Source organism: Pteropus vampyrus, unplaced genomic scaffold, assembly GCF_000151845.1.
Source record: "Pteropus vampyrus isolate Shadow unplaced genomic scaffold, Pvam_2.0 Scaffold158, whole genome shotgun sequence".
In the NCBI taxonomy this organism is placed as follows: domain Eukaryota; kingdom Metazoa; phylum Chordata; class Mammalia; order Chiroptera; family Pteropodidae; genus Pteropus; species Pteropus vampyrus.
In genome coordinates, this window is record NW_011888939.1 from 878,373 (window position 1) to 893,493 (window position 15,121).

At 57.9% G+C, this 15,121-nt stretch overlaps 1 protein-coding gene across 1 annotated transcript in view; it reads right to left on the reverse strand.

The window, feature by feature from the left end:
* The window catches only part of NTNG2 (netrin G2), a 71,068-nt gene that overhangs the window by 35,673 nt on the left and 20,274 nt on the right, over positions 1 to 15,121 (reverse strand). The window contains exon 3 of the mRNA XM_011370048.1: positions 7,862 to 8,505. Coding sequence (XP_011368350.1) covers positions 7,862 to 8,505 — 644 coding nt within the window. The remainder of the gene's footprint in view (positions 1 to 7,861; positions 8,506 to 15,121) is intronic.

Consider the following 15,121-nt stretch of genomic DNA (forward strand, 5'->3'; position numbering starts at 1 on the left):
CCAGGCGTCCCCAGCACCGCACCCCCTCCCAGATGACAGCCCGACAGCCTTGGTTTTCACCAAGCATGTCCGCCCTTCGGTGAGAAGCAATGGTTGCGCAAGCTCGGCGGATTCAGTTAAAGGGGCGTGAACTGCACCTAACGAAATCTCTGTCCCCCCAATGCACTGGGCTCATATACGTTGGGTCAAAAAAAATAAAAGGCAAAATGCAAAACTGACTTCCCAAATGTTTGGGGATCATGGACACCCCCCCTTGGGGGATGGAATGAAAACGGGCCCCCCCCATCCCGGTGGACCACACACCACACACAGCATGATTTCAGGGGACCCAGGATCCTTAAAGTCCCCAGGCCGGTAGAAGGACCTCCAGGACGTGCCCTGCGATCACGTTTTATTGACGTGATGGTGACACGCTGGGCGCTTGCAAGGGCCCGGCCACGGCTCGGAACACCCTTTGTGGATCGTCTCGTTCACACCTCTGTAGGATGGAGGCTGCCGTCTCCATCCTACAGAGGTGGGAAGCCGCAGACAGGCTAAGTACCTTGCCCAGGGTCTCACCTGAGCCGGGGCTGACACCTGGACGGTCTGTCGTGGAAGCCGTCCATCCATCTATTTCTCCTTTCTTTTTTTTATAAATTGTAATAAAATATACATCACGTGAAACATACTATTTTACCATTTTCGAGCGTATATCTCAGTGGTATTACGTACATTCGTTCTTATGCAACCACCACCACCATCCACCCCCAGAACTCATATCAGCCCGCACAGAAGCTCTCTACCCACTGAACAATGACTCTCCATCCTCCCTCCCCCAGGCCCCGGTAGCCTTTATCCTACTTCCTGTCCCCGTGAGTGTCATTACTCTTAGGTGTCTCATACTAATGAAATCTGAGCGTATTTGTCCCTTTGTTACTGGCTTATCTCAGTCACCATAACATCGTCAAGGTTTGTCCATGTCGTAGCGCGTGTCAGGATTTCTTTCCTTTTTCGGGGCTGAATAATATTCCCTTGTATGGACAAACCACATTTTGTTTATTCATCCTCTTTTGATGGGGCGCTTCCACGTCTGGCTACTGTGAATAATGCGGCTGTGAACACAGGTGCACAGATAGCTATTCGAGCCCCCGCTTTCAGTTCCTTTGGGCACATCCCCCGAGGTGGGACTGCAGGGGCACATGGGAATTCTGTGTTTGGTTTCTAAGGAACTGGCAAACTCTCTCCCACGGTGGCTGCACCATTTCACACCGCCACCGTGGCGCACACACGTCCCATTTCCCCACGGCCTCGTCAACACACAGCACTTTCTCTTTTTCTGACCATAGACGTCCAGTGGGGGACATCCGCCTGTTTCTTAACCTCCAAGCCTTGGCTTCCTCATTTGTGCACTGGGGACAGTGACCATCTCAGGGCAGGACTCAGTGAGGAAACACACAAAGAGGCCTGAGAATGCCACTTGGCCTGTAAGAATTGCTGAATAAATGACAGTTCATGTCCCTGAGGGAGGAAACCCCACCCTCCCCAGCCTCAAGGGCAGTCCCAGAGGACTCAGAATAGCATCGCGGGGGGCCCTTCTCGCCCTTTCCCTCTGGTAGGGCGGACGGGCGGATCGGAGGGAGGGCCGGGCTCACACACGGTCAGAGAGAGAGAGGCGCCTGCTCTCTCTGACCGCCCCCCTCCTCCCCATACTTCCCCCAACCCCTGACGCACATGCGCAAAGCCTAGGTCTTCCTCCCTCCTGCGGTTTCTATTCTTGCCCTAAGTTCCGTCCATCTCTGGTTACCGGGTGGTCAATAAGAACAGGACGTTTAGGGAAGAAGACGACGAGGCCAGAAAGGGGGAGGGGTCGTGGAGCAGAAAACCGGGACCGTCCCGTCGGAGGGCCCAGGGACTCAGATGAGGAGCCGGGGCCCAGCAGAATCCGGGGAAGCGGGCGGCTCGGCCGGCCCAGGGTCAGGTACGCCCGTCCAGGCCCAGCTGGGCCACTGGGACCTAGCAGGCCTCCTCTCCCTCCAAGGGCTCCAGCCTCTTCCTGGGCAAAAAGGCGGTGAGGACGCGATGCCTGCCACCAAACACCCACCAGCCTTTTAAGCGGTGTCTATAATTCCCGCCCACTCGATCGCCATTTCTGATCGTCGCACAGAACAGGTGCACAGGACCGCGCTCCATCATCTCCCACAAGCGCCACCCGGCTCGGCTCGCATACCTCCAGGGATGGGGAGCTCGCTCTTCCTTTCCTGTCCCTGGTCGGCAAAGGCCCAGCTGGACTGGTTCCCTGGAGCCTCCAGGAGTTTTCTGGGTGGGAGAATTCACCCCCAGGATCACCAACACCCCCTCCGTCTGTCCCGGACCCGGAACGGGCGGGACTGGCGAGGCTCTTTCCTCAGTTTGCCTGCCCCGCCCGCGGCCCGCGGAATGTTATTAGCGTAGCGGCTTCGCGGCCACGGCCGCGAGAGGACACGGAGATCGCAGAGCGGCGGCGGCACAGCGGCCGCTCGTGAGCTGCCCTGGGCTGCAGGTGTGTTTCGTTTTACCTGCACAAGGTGTTCAAATAATTTTGAAGTATGCGTCGGTATTTTTTAAATCAACAGGTTTCTCATATATGTATATATGCCGTGTGCCTTCTGCAACATCAGAAGATGTGACAATATTTGGTCTGTTGTCCTATGAGGGGCCTGCTCTCCACTTCTCCACAGACCACACCCTCCCCTACTGCCTCTACTGGTCTCTGTTACCCGTAGGTGCTTGTCTTCCGGGCCCCTTCGGATGATTAGGTGTGTAACCCCCGGAAACCCCAAAAGCATGCTTCCCCACTCGTCTCCAGCGGCCATGTCTGGGGGTCGGTGAGGTCATGGCCTCCTACCCAGGCCTCTCCCTTCCCTCCCCTGACGCTGAGCCAGATGAACGGGACAGTGGGCTACGCGCTTCAAGGGCGTCATTTCACTGAATCCTCACCGCAAGCTGGTGAGGTAGGTCATCACTACGTCTTCATTTTGCAGATAGAAAACAGGCTCGGTCAGGTTGAGGCAGATGGGGACAGTTGTCTCCAGGTGCTGGAGGCTCTTTCGCTCCCCAACCCACGCCCTGTGGGGCTGCAGCCCGGCCTGCCTCCTCCTCTCACACCTGATTCGGACCAGTTCCTGGGTCCCCAGGCCCTGGGCCTCGCCAGCTGCCCCTCCCCACCAGAGCCAGGTGCCTCCGTCCTGTCTCCCCCTCCCTGTGGGGTTCCCCTTGAACTTGGAAATAGCCGACATCAGTGAGAGGGCTGGGAGCAACCACAGTATTAGACCCCTGGACTCGGGCAGGAAGCGTGGACTTGAGCTTGGACATGCTGGGGTTGGGTCTTGTGTTCTGGTGTCTATTTTAGCCGTGTGACCACCTTACCCTCCCTGACCGCAGCCTCCTCCTCTGAAAACATGATGAGGGTGGGGGCAGCACTGTTCCTGTGGGGAAAGCTCTAAGGGGCGGGGACCATGTCCGGCCTGCTCCTCAGGTTGTGAGGTCTTAGGAGTTCAATAACCGTGGGGGAGTGGAATGACTATTGATTAAATAAGAAATGCACGTGAGGCCCTTAGCTCAGCACTCGACAGGAAATGAGCCTGTAGCAAATGCTCAATAAATACCAGCTGCTATTGTTAGTAGGCCACAGGGGAGGCACCTGTAACTCTGGGTCGTGAAGGGTCCCAGGATCCGACAGCCCTGGGGATCCCCAGTGCCCACTCAGGAACATCAAGGGAATAAATTGCCTGGGCGGGCCCCACGTCCACCTGTGCCACCCCATCCTCTCTCCCTGGCCCAGCTGGCCTTTCCCACCAGGAGTTTAGAAGGAAAAGCAGAGGAAGTCGCAGGCCTCTGCTGAGCCAGCTAACCAGACCTAATTAATCGATAAGCCAGGCTGCGCTTTCCTGCCAACCAGCCGCCCGAAGGGTACTTACTCCATCTGCGAATTGATTGCCACGCTTTCGCCACCGCTACGGCTAGTGCCGCCACCCGCAGAGGCTGGGTGCCAAGGGGAACTGGGAGCAGCCCGGCGGGAACCGCCCTGCCACCTTGCCAGGGGGACACGGGCTCCAGGCGGCCCTGGTTCTCGTGTTACAGATGGGTAGCCAGGGTCAGAGCTGGCACCCAGCGCACCCGGCACCAGCTCACCAAGCGCCGGCACGGAGCTCTTAATCTGGGTGAGGCTGAAGACCTAAGGCTCTTCCCTGCTCCTCTGGCCTTTCCTGGGTACGCTCAGCCCCATTTCTGCATCTCCGAGTTTCTCCCGTGAGAAAGATGATCTTTACCCCCTGAGGTTTAAGGGGCACTACAGGTCCTGACTGTCACCATCCGGCCCGGACCCTGCAGCTTGCCCAGACATCAGGACAGTGCCGGAGCCACAGTGAAGAGCCAGGTGGGCCCTTGCCCAGACTTCCGAAGATGCGGGTGCCCTCGTAGCATTCCAAGGCAGGTCAGAGAAGGGGCCGCAGCCCCCAGAAGGCGTAAAGCACTGGTCTCCCACCTCCGAGATGCTGAGCCTGGCTGGACCGTGGGGCAGAGAGAGAATCTTAAACCAACCAGAACGGTGCTTCCAAGGGCAGGCAGAGGTCACCAAGATGAGCAGAGACGCAAAGCCTGGACACAGATCTGAGAAACAGACGCAGGAACTTGATCCTTGACGCCCGGTGTCCACATATCAGGTTTCCAGAACATTCCTGATTCACAGTATCCTGCCCGCAGTGGGGGAGTCAGAACCACGGGCTCCTGCACGCGCATCTGCCTCCCTCTCACCGGCCGGCGTTGAACCTGACCCTGCCTCATGAGCTGTTTGCCCTTGCCTTGGCCCCCTGGAAGCCACACGCAGAGTCAAAGCAAAATAAAATGCAAACACAAGCTGAAAACACAAGCCCCACGCAGCCCCCGCCCGCCCCCGCTCGGCAGGCGTGACCCCAGCCCTCCCCTGGATCCAAGAGGCCTTCCTGGGAACACACTGCTTTCCAGTGTCTGTTCGAGACGTGCAAATGACGCGCACGGGCCCATCGTACGTCTTACCAAACCGAGATTACACTATACACACCACGCGGCCAATCGCCTGGTGCACTCACTGGTAATTACACACCCGGGCAGTCCCCAGCGCCTGCCGTGGAAGGACGCCCAGGTGTGCTGTCCCAGCTGGGTCTCTGGGCAGCCCTGACTACGCTGCCCCACGCCGTGCTCCCGCCCCGCTCGGCCCCGACCCCCGGGGTCTCACCCCAGCCCCTCCTCCGCCTGCCCTAGCTCTCCGAGGCCATTCTTTTGAATGCTGTTGATTTTATTCAACAAATTAATGTTTTAGCACGTGTTCTGTGCCAGGCACACAATGGTTCTCAATGTTCGTCAGCTTTAACTCATTTAACTCTGTCCACGACCCAGTGTGAGAAGCACGATCGCTACCCCCGTTTGAAAATGGGGAAACTGAGGCACGGGGAGGTCCTCATCCAGAGTCTCGCGGCCAGTGAATGGCAGAGCTGGGAGTCAACCCAAGCCATCCACCCCCGGGGTCCATACTCTCAGCTGTCACATCGGGGGTTCTGAGACGCGAGTGAGCCAGACCCCCGCGGGGCTCGTGGAAACGCAGATTGCCGGTCCACCCCCAGAGTCCACGATGCGGGGAGTCTGGCGCAGGGCCGGAGAATTTGCATTTTCTAGCCCGTTTGCAAGTGATGCTGATGCCGCTGGCCAAGGAACACTGAGCGAAGCCCAGGGTCACACGCTGCTGCCCCTTGGCTCCCAGCAATGGGACCTCCAAGCCTCTCTCCTGAGGGCAGACCGGGGAGGGGGAGGGGCCCTCAGGAATAAAGTGCAGCACATGGTCTGGAGCCATTTAATCACCCACAGTCTAAACAGCCCTGGGCATCACAGGCTGCTTCTACCTCCTCCGAAGCTCTCTCACCACCCCCCAAAACATCCTTAAAACACGTTCCTCTCCAAAGCTGTGACTAAAGGGTGGACCCAGGCAAGTCTGGGTTGTTTGCACCCTGTATTTTTTAAAGAAAAGTTTGGCCCCTGACCGGCCCCCTCTGCCGGATGAGAGTGTTTTGGTTACCTGGGGTCTTGGGCCACATAGTATCAGCTGACCCCTGGTCATAGGACTGGAGACCAAGGTCCACCGCAGGGGCAGTCAGCCACATCTACATGATCAATCCCCAGCACAAACCCCGGACAGCAGCTGGGCAAGCTTCCCTGGCTGGCGCCACTCCACATGTGTTGTCACACATCGTTGCTGGGAGAACCGAGGGCGGTCTGCACGGGGACGCTAGAGAGGGCCACCGGGAGCTCGCACTGGTGCCTCCTGGAGCCTGCCCCGTGCTCCTTTTCCTCTTGCTGGTTTTGAGGTGCACCCTTTCATTGCCTTAAACTGTAATTGCAAGTATTACAGCTTCGCTAGGTTCTGGGAGTCCTTCTAGCGAATCGCGGAGTCTAAGGGTGGTCTTGGGGACCCCCAGATACGAGCAGCCGTGGACGGTTACGGAGCACCGCCTGTGCACCAGGCTCTAGCCGGAGCCCTGCCCACACTGCCAGCTCCACAGGTCCTCTCCGGCCCTGGGGCTGGAGGCAGCCTGGGCCTCACGGAAGATGCTTATCGCCCACCACGCACCTCCCAGCACAGACAAACCCAGGCGTCTTGTCTGTGCAGCCCTGGCCATTACAGGCAGCCCCTTCGATGTAACACCAGGAAACGTCCCAGATGTCAGGTAATATTTCCGATAGCAGGTAACGTTCTAGGAACCAGGCCATGTCCTGGGAACAAGACAACGTCCCAGGTGTCAGGTAACCTCACAGGAACCAGGTAAAGTCCCAGGAACCAGTTAAAATCCCAGGTACCAGGTGACACGCTGGGAACCAGGTAATGTCCCAGGAACCACGTAACAACCCAGGTACCAGGTAAAGTACCAGGAACCAAGTAACAACCCAGGTAACGTCCCGGGTATCAGATAATATCCCAGGAACCATATAATGTTCTGAGAACCAGGTAATATCCACCAGGTAACGTCCCGGGAACCAGGTAACGACCCACGAACCATGTAACATCCCGGGTACCAGGTAACCTCACAGGAACCAGGTAAAGTACCAGGTACCAGTCAAAATCCCAGGTACCAGGTAACATCCCAAGTGCCAGGTAACATGCTGGGAACCAGGTAATGTCCCAGGAACCAGGTAACCTCACAGGAACCAGGTAAAGTACCAGGAACCAAGTAACAACCCAGGTACCTGGTAACGTCCCGGGTATCAGGTAATATCAGGTAATATCAGGAACCATATAATGTTCTGGGAACCAGGTAATATCCAAGGTACCAGGTAACTTCCCAGGAACCAGTAACAACCCAGGTACCATGTAACATCCCGGGTACCAGGTAACCTCACAGGAACCAGGTAAAGTCCCAGGAACCAGTTAAAATCCCAGGTACCAGGTAAAGTACCAGGAACCAAGTAACAACCCAGGTACCTGGTAACGTCCCGGGTATCAGGTAATATCCCAGGAACCATATAATGTTCTGGGAACCAGGTAATATCCAAGGTACCAGGTAACGTCCCGGGAACCAGGTAACGACCCAGGTATCAGGTAACATCCTGGGTACCAGGTAACCTCACAGGAACCAGGTAAAGTACCAGCTACCAATTAAAATCCCAGGTACCAGGTAACGTCCCGGGAACCAGGTAACGACCCAGGTACCAGTTAAAATCCCATGTATCAGGTAACGTCCCGGGAACCAAGTCACGTCCTAGGAACCATGTAATATCCCGGGTACCAGGTAACGTCCCGGGAACCAGGTAACGACCCAGGTATCAGGTAACATCCCGGGTACTACGTAGCACCCCGGCGCCCCCCAGCAGGCCTTACCTGCCGATGACCTCGATGTTGGAGATGGCGTAGAAGTACTTGTAGAGGTTCTCCCGCTGCACGTAGGTGCCGCCCAGCGCGGGGCGCAGCAGCCGCATGCGCAGGTCGGTGAGGGTGAAAAACTCCTTGAGGCCCTTGGCGCTCTCCAGCCGCGCGTACAGGTTGGCCGTGTTGCGCAGGTCGGGGCCGGCGAAGATGGCGAAGCGGTCCCGCACCTCGAAGCGCACGTGCTTCTCCTTCTGGGAGCCCGCCCAGCGCGAGTACTCCTCGGTGCACAGCACGCGGTGGGCGCCCGAGGCCGGCAGGTCGCGCGCGCGCCGCGCGGCCATGCCGAAGGCCTCCATGCAGTCCTCGGCGTAGAACTGGTAGGGCTGCCACGTGCGCCCGTTGTCCAGCGACTTCTCCAGGACCATGACGGTGGGCCGGCCGTACTCGAAGGTCACCACCACGTCGTCCGTCAGCTCCACGCTCTTGTTCCACGACAGCGTGATGTTGGCTTCCAGCGGGCTCGGGTAGCGGCTCCACGTGACGCTCTGCCAGTACGTGGCCAGCCCCTCGTCCTCCTTGTCGAACATGAGCCGCGGCGGGTGCGCCAGGTCCGGGTTGGAGGCGTCGCATTCGTTGCTGCACAGGTAGGGGTTCTCCTGTTGGGAGGGGGCGGGGGAGAGAGGGCCGGGGTGGGCGCTGGCTGCCGCGCGGGGCTCTCACCGCGCATGCCCGGGCGTCTGCCCAGAGGTCCCAGAGTCTGTTTCGTCCCATGACGGGGCACCAGGAAGCATCTCCCGGGTGCGTGATTTGTACCCACTTCCCTCACAGTTCGTAAAAACATGCAACTCTGTGGCTGCCCAAGAAAACACGCATTTACTCCTACTCTAAGTACGGACAATCGAGAAGGCTGGGTGGTGGTCACCTGCTCCAAAGTCCCCCGTGGCTCTTTGATACCTTGACCCTGCCCTCCTTCCACCTGGAGCCATTTTCCCTAATCTCCTGGGGCTCAGGCCACCCGAGCCTTCCTGTCCTCCAAGGCCCCTTCTCCCAGCCTCTGAGCCTTTGCAGATGGCATTCCCTCTCCTCGACGTGCCTTTCCGTGCTCTGTCTGCCTCATAAATTCTTACCCACATTGTTGACCCTTTAAACGTTTCCTACGCTGAGATGCTTTCCAGACCCTTTAAACTATTGCCATTAGTAGGCGCATCCGGGGTGGCGGTGGGAAAAGTGAAACTCATTGCAAACATGTGTCGGACAGCCACTCTGTGCCAGGCGCCTTATCTCATCTCTCTCCTATTCAACGGCTCACCTCCAAATTCTGGGTGGGAGTATGATCTTCCTACACTGGATGAAGAAAGCTGTCCTCCGTCCTCAGGAAGGTGACGGCCCTTGCCCAAGGCCCCCGCCAGGAAGAGCTGGGAGCCACACCCTGGCCTGTCCCATGCAGAGCATGACGGTCACGCCTATCTCTGGCACAGCATGCGTGTCTGCCTCACGCATAGCCTGGGCACACTGAAAGGATGTGCCCAGGTTCCTCTCGAGGGGGTACATTTTTGTGGCAAGTCATTTCCAGGTCCTTGGCACGTGCCTGGCAGGCTCACAGGGGGACACTGGCTGAGGAACACAGGGCCCCCACTCACTTACTCCTCCCACCAGAAGGCTGGCAGCCCGCTCTCGGGCCCTGTGGGTACCAGCCATGATCCCCTCCGCAGCTGTCCCAATCCATCCCCGTGTGTGGTCCACCGTGCGAACTCATCTGGAGGCCTGAAAATGTCACTCACACAGTGGCTGCCTCGGGGTTCGAGGGATGAACAGGTGGAGCCCAGGGGAGCCTGAGGGCGATGAGGCAATTCTGTATGACACTCACAGTGGACACACGACATAGTGCATTTGTCCAGACCCACAGAATGTACAACACCAAGAGTGAGCCCACGTCAACCATGGACTTGAGTTAATAATGTATCAGCGATGCTTTATCAACTGTAACAAATGTACCAACTGACGGGAGATGCCAACGAGAGGGGAGGCTGTGAACCCGAAGCGGGAGGTGTCAGGAACATTCTTTACTGTCTGCTCGATTTTCTGTAAACCTAAAACTGCACTAAAAGAATAAAATCTATTTATTAAAAAAAAATTGTCACCAAGAACCACACAGCACCCAGGCCACTTGCAGCCCTTTTTGATGAATATTTCAGGTCTCGTTTGCTCAGTGACAAAGGGCTTGGATCTGAGTTAAAGCTTCTCGCTTTCAAATGAGCCATCGGCTCCCACAGGGAAGTGGGGTGCTGCCTCCTGAGGTGCTGAGCCGCCCCCATCACCGCGGCCGCCTCGGGTTGTCATCACCTTTGATCCCCCTCGGAAAAGGACGAGTTCCCAGGCCGCCCTGGGTGTCTCAGTGGGCAGGCTGGCCCCGGGGTTTGCTGAGGCAGCTTCCACAAAGCCCTCCTTGACCAAAATAGCTCTGTCCTTGGTCCCCCCATGCTGCCACTGTCCCCCCGACCTGGCCAGCCCTGCCGAGTCACGGGACCCGCAAACTCCAGGGTGGACGGGGTGCACCACTGAGTCCAAGCCCTCGTTGAGCAGACGGGGAAACTGAGGCCCAGGGCAGGACTGGCCCAGACCTCCCAGAGAGCGGGCGGTTTTCTGAGAATGGGCCTGCTCCTGTCCTAGACAACCTCGTTGTCCCAAAACACTGGTGTCCTCACACGCAGCATGGCAGGGAGAGGGGCCTGGTTCAGCTCCTGGAGGTCTGAGCTTCCTCGAGCTCCCACTGGGTGACCCTCGGCCATCGCCCTGAATGGGGGTGGGGGCTGAGAGGCCCCACGGGGATGGCTGGATGGACCGCAGAGGTAAGGCCTCCATCTGGGGCCGGAGGAGGCAGGCCTGCCTGTGAATGCCAGCCCCCTCCCCCTTCACTCGGCCAGCCCACAGCGAGGAGGGCCGCTCCGAGCCAAGAGGCAGAATAGGCTATGGGTTGTGCCATTTGGGGCAAGGAGCAGCAAGCAGAGGCCCCAGAGTCCACACCTAGACACTGGGGGTGGGAGGATGCATTTTGCACCCATGTCGGCACCCTCCCCTCCCCTCCCCACACCCAGCACCTGCCCTCTACCCTCAGCCCTGCTTCTCCCTCCTACTGCCCCCGGCACCTCGTTATGAGCTAAACTGTGTCCTGCTCAAAATTCATAGGTCAAAGCCCCAACCCCGGGAACGCAGAATGTGACTGTATTTGGAGACAGAGCCTTTAAAGAGGTGACAAAGTTAAGACGAGGCCCTTAGAGTGGCCCCTAATCCAATCTGACGGGTGTCCTTATAAGAAGGGGAAATTTGGACCCATGGAGAGACACGGGGTGCACGTGCACAGAGGAAAGACCCCACGAAAAGGCACCATGCTCCTTGGGCATCTGCGAGCCAAGGAGGGAGACCTCAAAAGACAGCAACCCTGCCTTGGTCTTCAAGGGTCAAACAAAACTTGACCTTGGACTTCAAGCCTCCAGAACCTGAGAAAATAAATCTCTGTTGTTTAAGCCACCCAGGCGCCAGCAAACTAATGCACGACCCGTCCCAGGTGTGCAAAAGGGGATCAGGGCAGGAGGAATGGCTCAGAGGGGCGGGACTGGACCGAGAGTGTTTGACGATCGCCCCAGAAGCTCTCTTTGGGGCCTTCTTCTATGAGGCTCGTTTCTCCGCACGCTGGAGGCTGGGGCGCATCGTGCTGCCTCGTCTACCTGGGAAGCTCTTACTAACAGCAACGGAGGCTGTGCCTTTTCCCTGGCGGCTTCATCCCCTCTCGCCTCTGAGTTCGTGTTCCTACAGCCACTCTCCCTCTTTCTGGTTTTCAGAGCCTTCCCCCATGCACCTCCTCCAGGAAGCCTTCCTTGCCTGACTCCATCTTCGAGGCCGGTTCCCTCGTCATCCGTCATGGGGTTGTGAGTGTCCTCATCTAGGACAGTGTAGTGGAGCCTCTACATATGGCTTGGACCTCAGTAACTGCTCACCAAAATATAGTTATTATTGTCATCTATTAGTTATTGATATAATAACAATTAGATTAATATTAATATATCTCGTAGTGAATATCGATATTATTCCTGTCAACCCCCAACTGCTGTACGTCAACCCACACCTCATCTTTTCCCCCTGGTCCTTCACGGTTTTACCTTCCTACCTTAATTTCTCTCACCCTGCTGAGCTGCCTGGTGGTCCCACTGGGGGGCATCGGATCCCTCAGAGCCCCCAGCTGTGCCCGGCCTGTCTGTCACCAGAAAGACTGACACGGCGGGCTCTGCCAGGGGACGGGGGCTCCAACCTGGCTGCCAGCCATGCTGCCCTAACCTGCAGGGCGCGCTGGCCCCCCGCCCCCACCCCCAACCTGGGAAGCAGATGGTCAGAAACTAATGAATCAGCCTGTGTATTTACAGCCCGCGCCGGCTGCCGAGCGGGCTTCATCAACAGCGAGTACAACAAATAAATCCCGAGCCATCGCCAACACGACTCTCTCTCCCTCCTGCTCCTCCCTTTCCTTCCGCCACCCCCTGCTCCAAGATCTCAGGATTCCATTTAACCGTTTAGAAGCACGGAGCGTGTCTCTTGCAGAAGGTGCCGTGATGCCCAGCCGGGAGGATTCTGAGGATGAAGGCGTGAGCCTGGGATTAGAAGCGGGGTTACCCCACCCCACTGCCTCGGCCCCCAGTGCTGCTGCATCTGACAGCTGATGACAGTGTGCCGAGGCGGGCAGGGCCACTGGGCCAGGCTTTGCCATCTTCATGGTCTGCACCTTTCCACCCATGTCTGTGAGATCAGGTTCATAATGAAACGAAAAGTCCCAAAAAGTGGCCCGATGCCGGGGGAACGTCAGGGGTGTTTGAGTCACACCTTTAACCTGCTGGGATGACACCAAAGCCATCACTCAATCAATCAATCAATCAATCATATCCCTGATGAAAAGCCTTGGAATTTTCTCCAGAAATATATCACATAGCACATTTTCCATGCAAATTTGGGGGAGGGGTTCATGGAGCCCCTTCCCCCCAGTTGGCAACCCCTGTTCTGGAGTCTGGAGCAGTTAAGGAAACTGGTTTTGGGGTCTGAAAACCCGGAGTTCAATCTCGGCTTCGTCCCTCGAGGCTGTGTGACCTTGAGAAAGTCGCTCTACCTCTCTGGGTCTTCATTTTCTCATCCAATATCTTGGGGGAAAACACGTATGACATGCCTAGAAAATGTCCCCCATCGGTAGCAATGGTTATTAAACAGCGGCTGCACATGGACCAGCTCGGTCTCCTTAACAGTAAAGCTGGACCTTCACACGTGACACGGGCCACCTTGGGACTGCCGGCTCCGAAGAGCGTAAAGATCATGACATTCGCCGAGTGCCAACCATGTGCCACCTGGGCCCTTCACCCCCTCGTCGCTGTCTCCCAGGAGCACCCAGGAAGCCAGGTGCTACGGCCGTTTCCATTCACAGGGAAGAAACTGAGTCCCTGCTGGCCGCCCTCACTTTCTCTGGACTCTGTGGGACCCAACCCAAGAAACCTTGGGGGAAACCGAGCCCATGCCACCTGCAGCCCTCCCGTATCTGCAGACACACAAAGGCAAGTCACCCTGAGGACGGGCGGCCCAGCTGGAGCGGGGGAAGGCGGCCAGCCTGGACCGGAGCACCGAGAAGGGGGTGGGAACAAACATCCTGCGTGGACAGAAGTCAGAGACGCCCGGCATGAACAATTCCGCGGAGAAACCACTTCATACCTCGCGACCAGCTCTCGAATGCTTTTGCTTTGATGTTATTTTCTGTGCAAAGGATGCAGCCGGAGTCAGAGGCCAGGCTGTAAACACTGTAGACAAGCTCCGGGCAAAGAAAATATAATTGAGTGGGAAAGCCAGCTGTTAGCAGGGACAGCGGTAACTGTCCCCTGGGGCAGTCTGGCTATTTGGACTTCTGCGGCCCGAGGCGGGGCAGGCACCGGAACCGTAACGCAGTCTCGGGAAGAGGAAGGGACCTCATGCCGGCCGGCCTGGCAGCCCCGTCGGTACACAAGCCACGGCTGCTGGACGCAGACAAGGCAGGTTTTGGCAATTTGCGTGGCCTCGTGCCAGGGTGTGGCGGGGAGGGCTTGGCGGCTTGTAGTGGGGTGAGCAGGTACAGTTCTTGCTCAGCCGCTCACGAGGCTCGCCAGTGAGCGTGGGCAAGTCACTCCGCCACCTTGACTCTCCCCTGGACTGGAGGGGACTCGTCATGAGGGCAGGGCCTCACCTGCCTCTTCCCCACTGCCGCCCAGACCCGGCACTCCCCAGGGACTCGGGGAGCCTCCGTGGGGTGAGTGGATATCCAGGGGCGTTGAGAACACTGACCTCAAAGGGCAGTCCCGGGAATTACACCAGGTGCCACCACACGGCCAGCACTTGTCCTCACATACGGTGGAGGCAGAGAGCATCTGACCCTCGGTGTCTCTGTCCCTGTGGCTCTAGCAAATGCGGGGTCCACAGCGTGGGAAGCACCACGCATGCATTACCCGAAGATTGGGGTCCTCTTATTTACATGCTGCAAGTGAGGAGAGGCGAGCACGTTCTCGAGGTCACGCGGTGGCAGAGGTGGGACAGGACACCGGGCAGAGGGGCTCAGAGACAAGTCAGAAAACGGTGCCTTTCACCCAAAAGAGAAAGGACACCCCGTCCCCGTGCCACTCTGCTGAGACTCGGTTTCCACCGGGAGGCAGACAGCCAACCCCTCTGCCACTGAGGCGTGTGGGCAGGTCCCAGGAGCAGGTGAGCAGCTGACAGATTTTTGAACCTGTCTGTTTTGTCACCCTCAGCCCCGTCAACCTCAGCTGGGGCTGGAGGCATCTGCCAGTAGGAGGCGGGAGGCTGCCAAGGGGAGCCCTGGGGAGGGGTGGCCGAGGATGCGAGACACGGAGGTGGCCGTCACTGGGATAGGGGGGCACCGAGGGGCCAGGTGAGGCAGCAAGCAGCTCCCTCACAGAGCAAGACTTGGGGAAAAGCACAGGTTGCAGGGAGCAAGCCACAGGCCTTAAACTTGCCCCGCCCTGCACCGTGCATGAAGCTTCTGGAACTTTGGGAAACTCCAGCCTGGTAATAAGTAGCCTGACCCGTGGGGGCATGGAGCTGGGATTCAGGAGACCGTCCCTGACCCCACGCATGAACTGGGCGGGGCCTGGCCCTAGCCGTGCCTCAGCTTCCTCGCTCGTGAAATGATCGCGTTCTGACGCTGACATCTCAAAGCCTAAGCGCCTCGGTCGCCCTGGCCACTTGGAAGGAAGG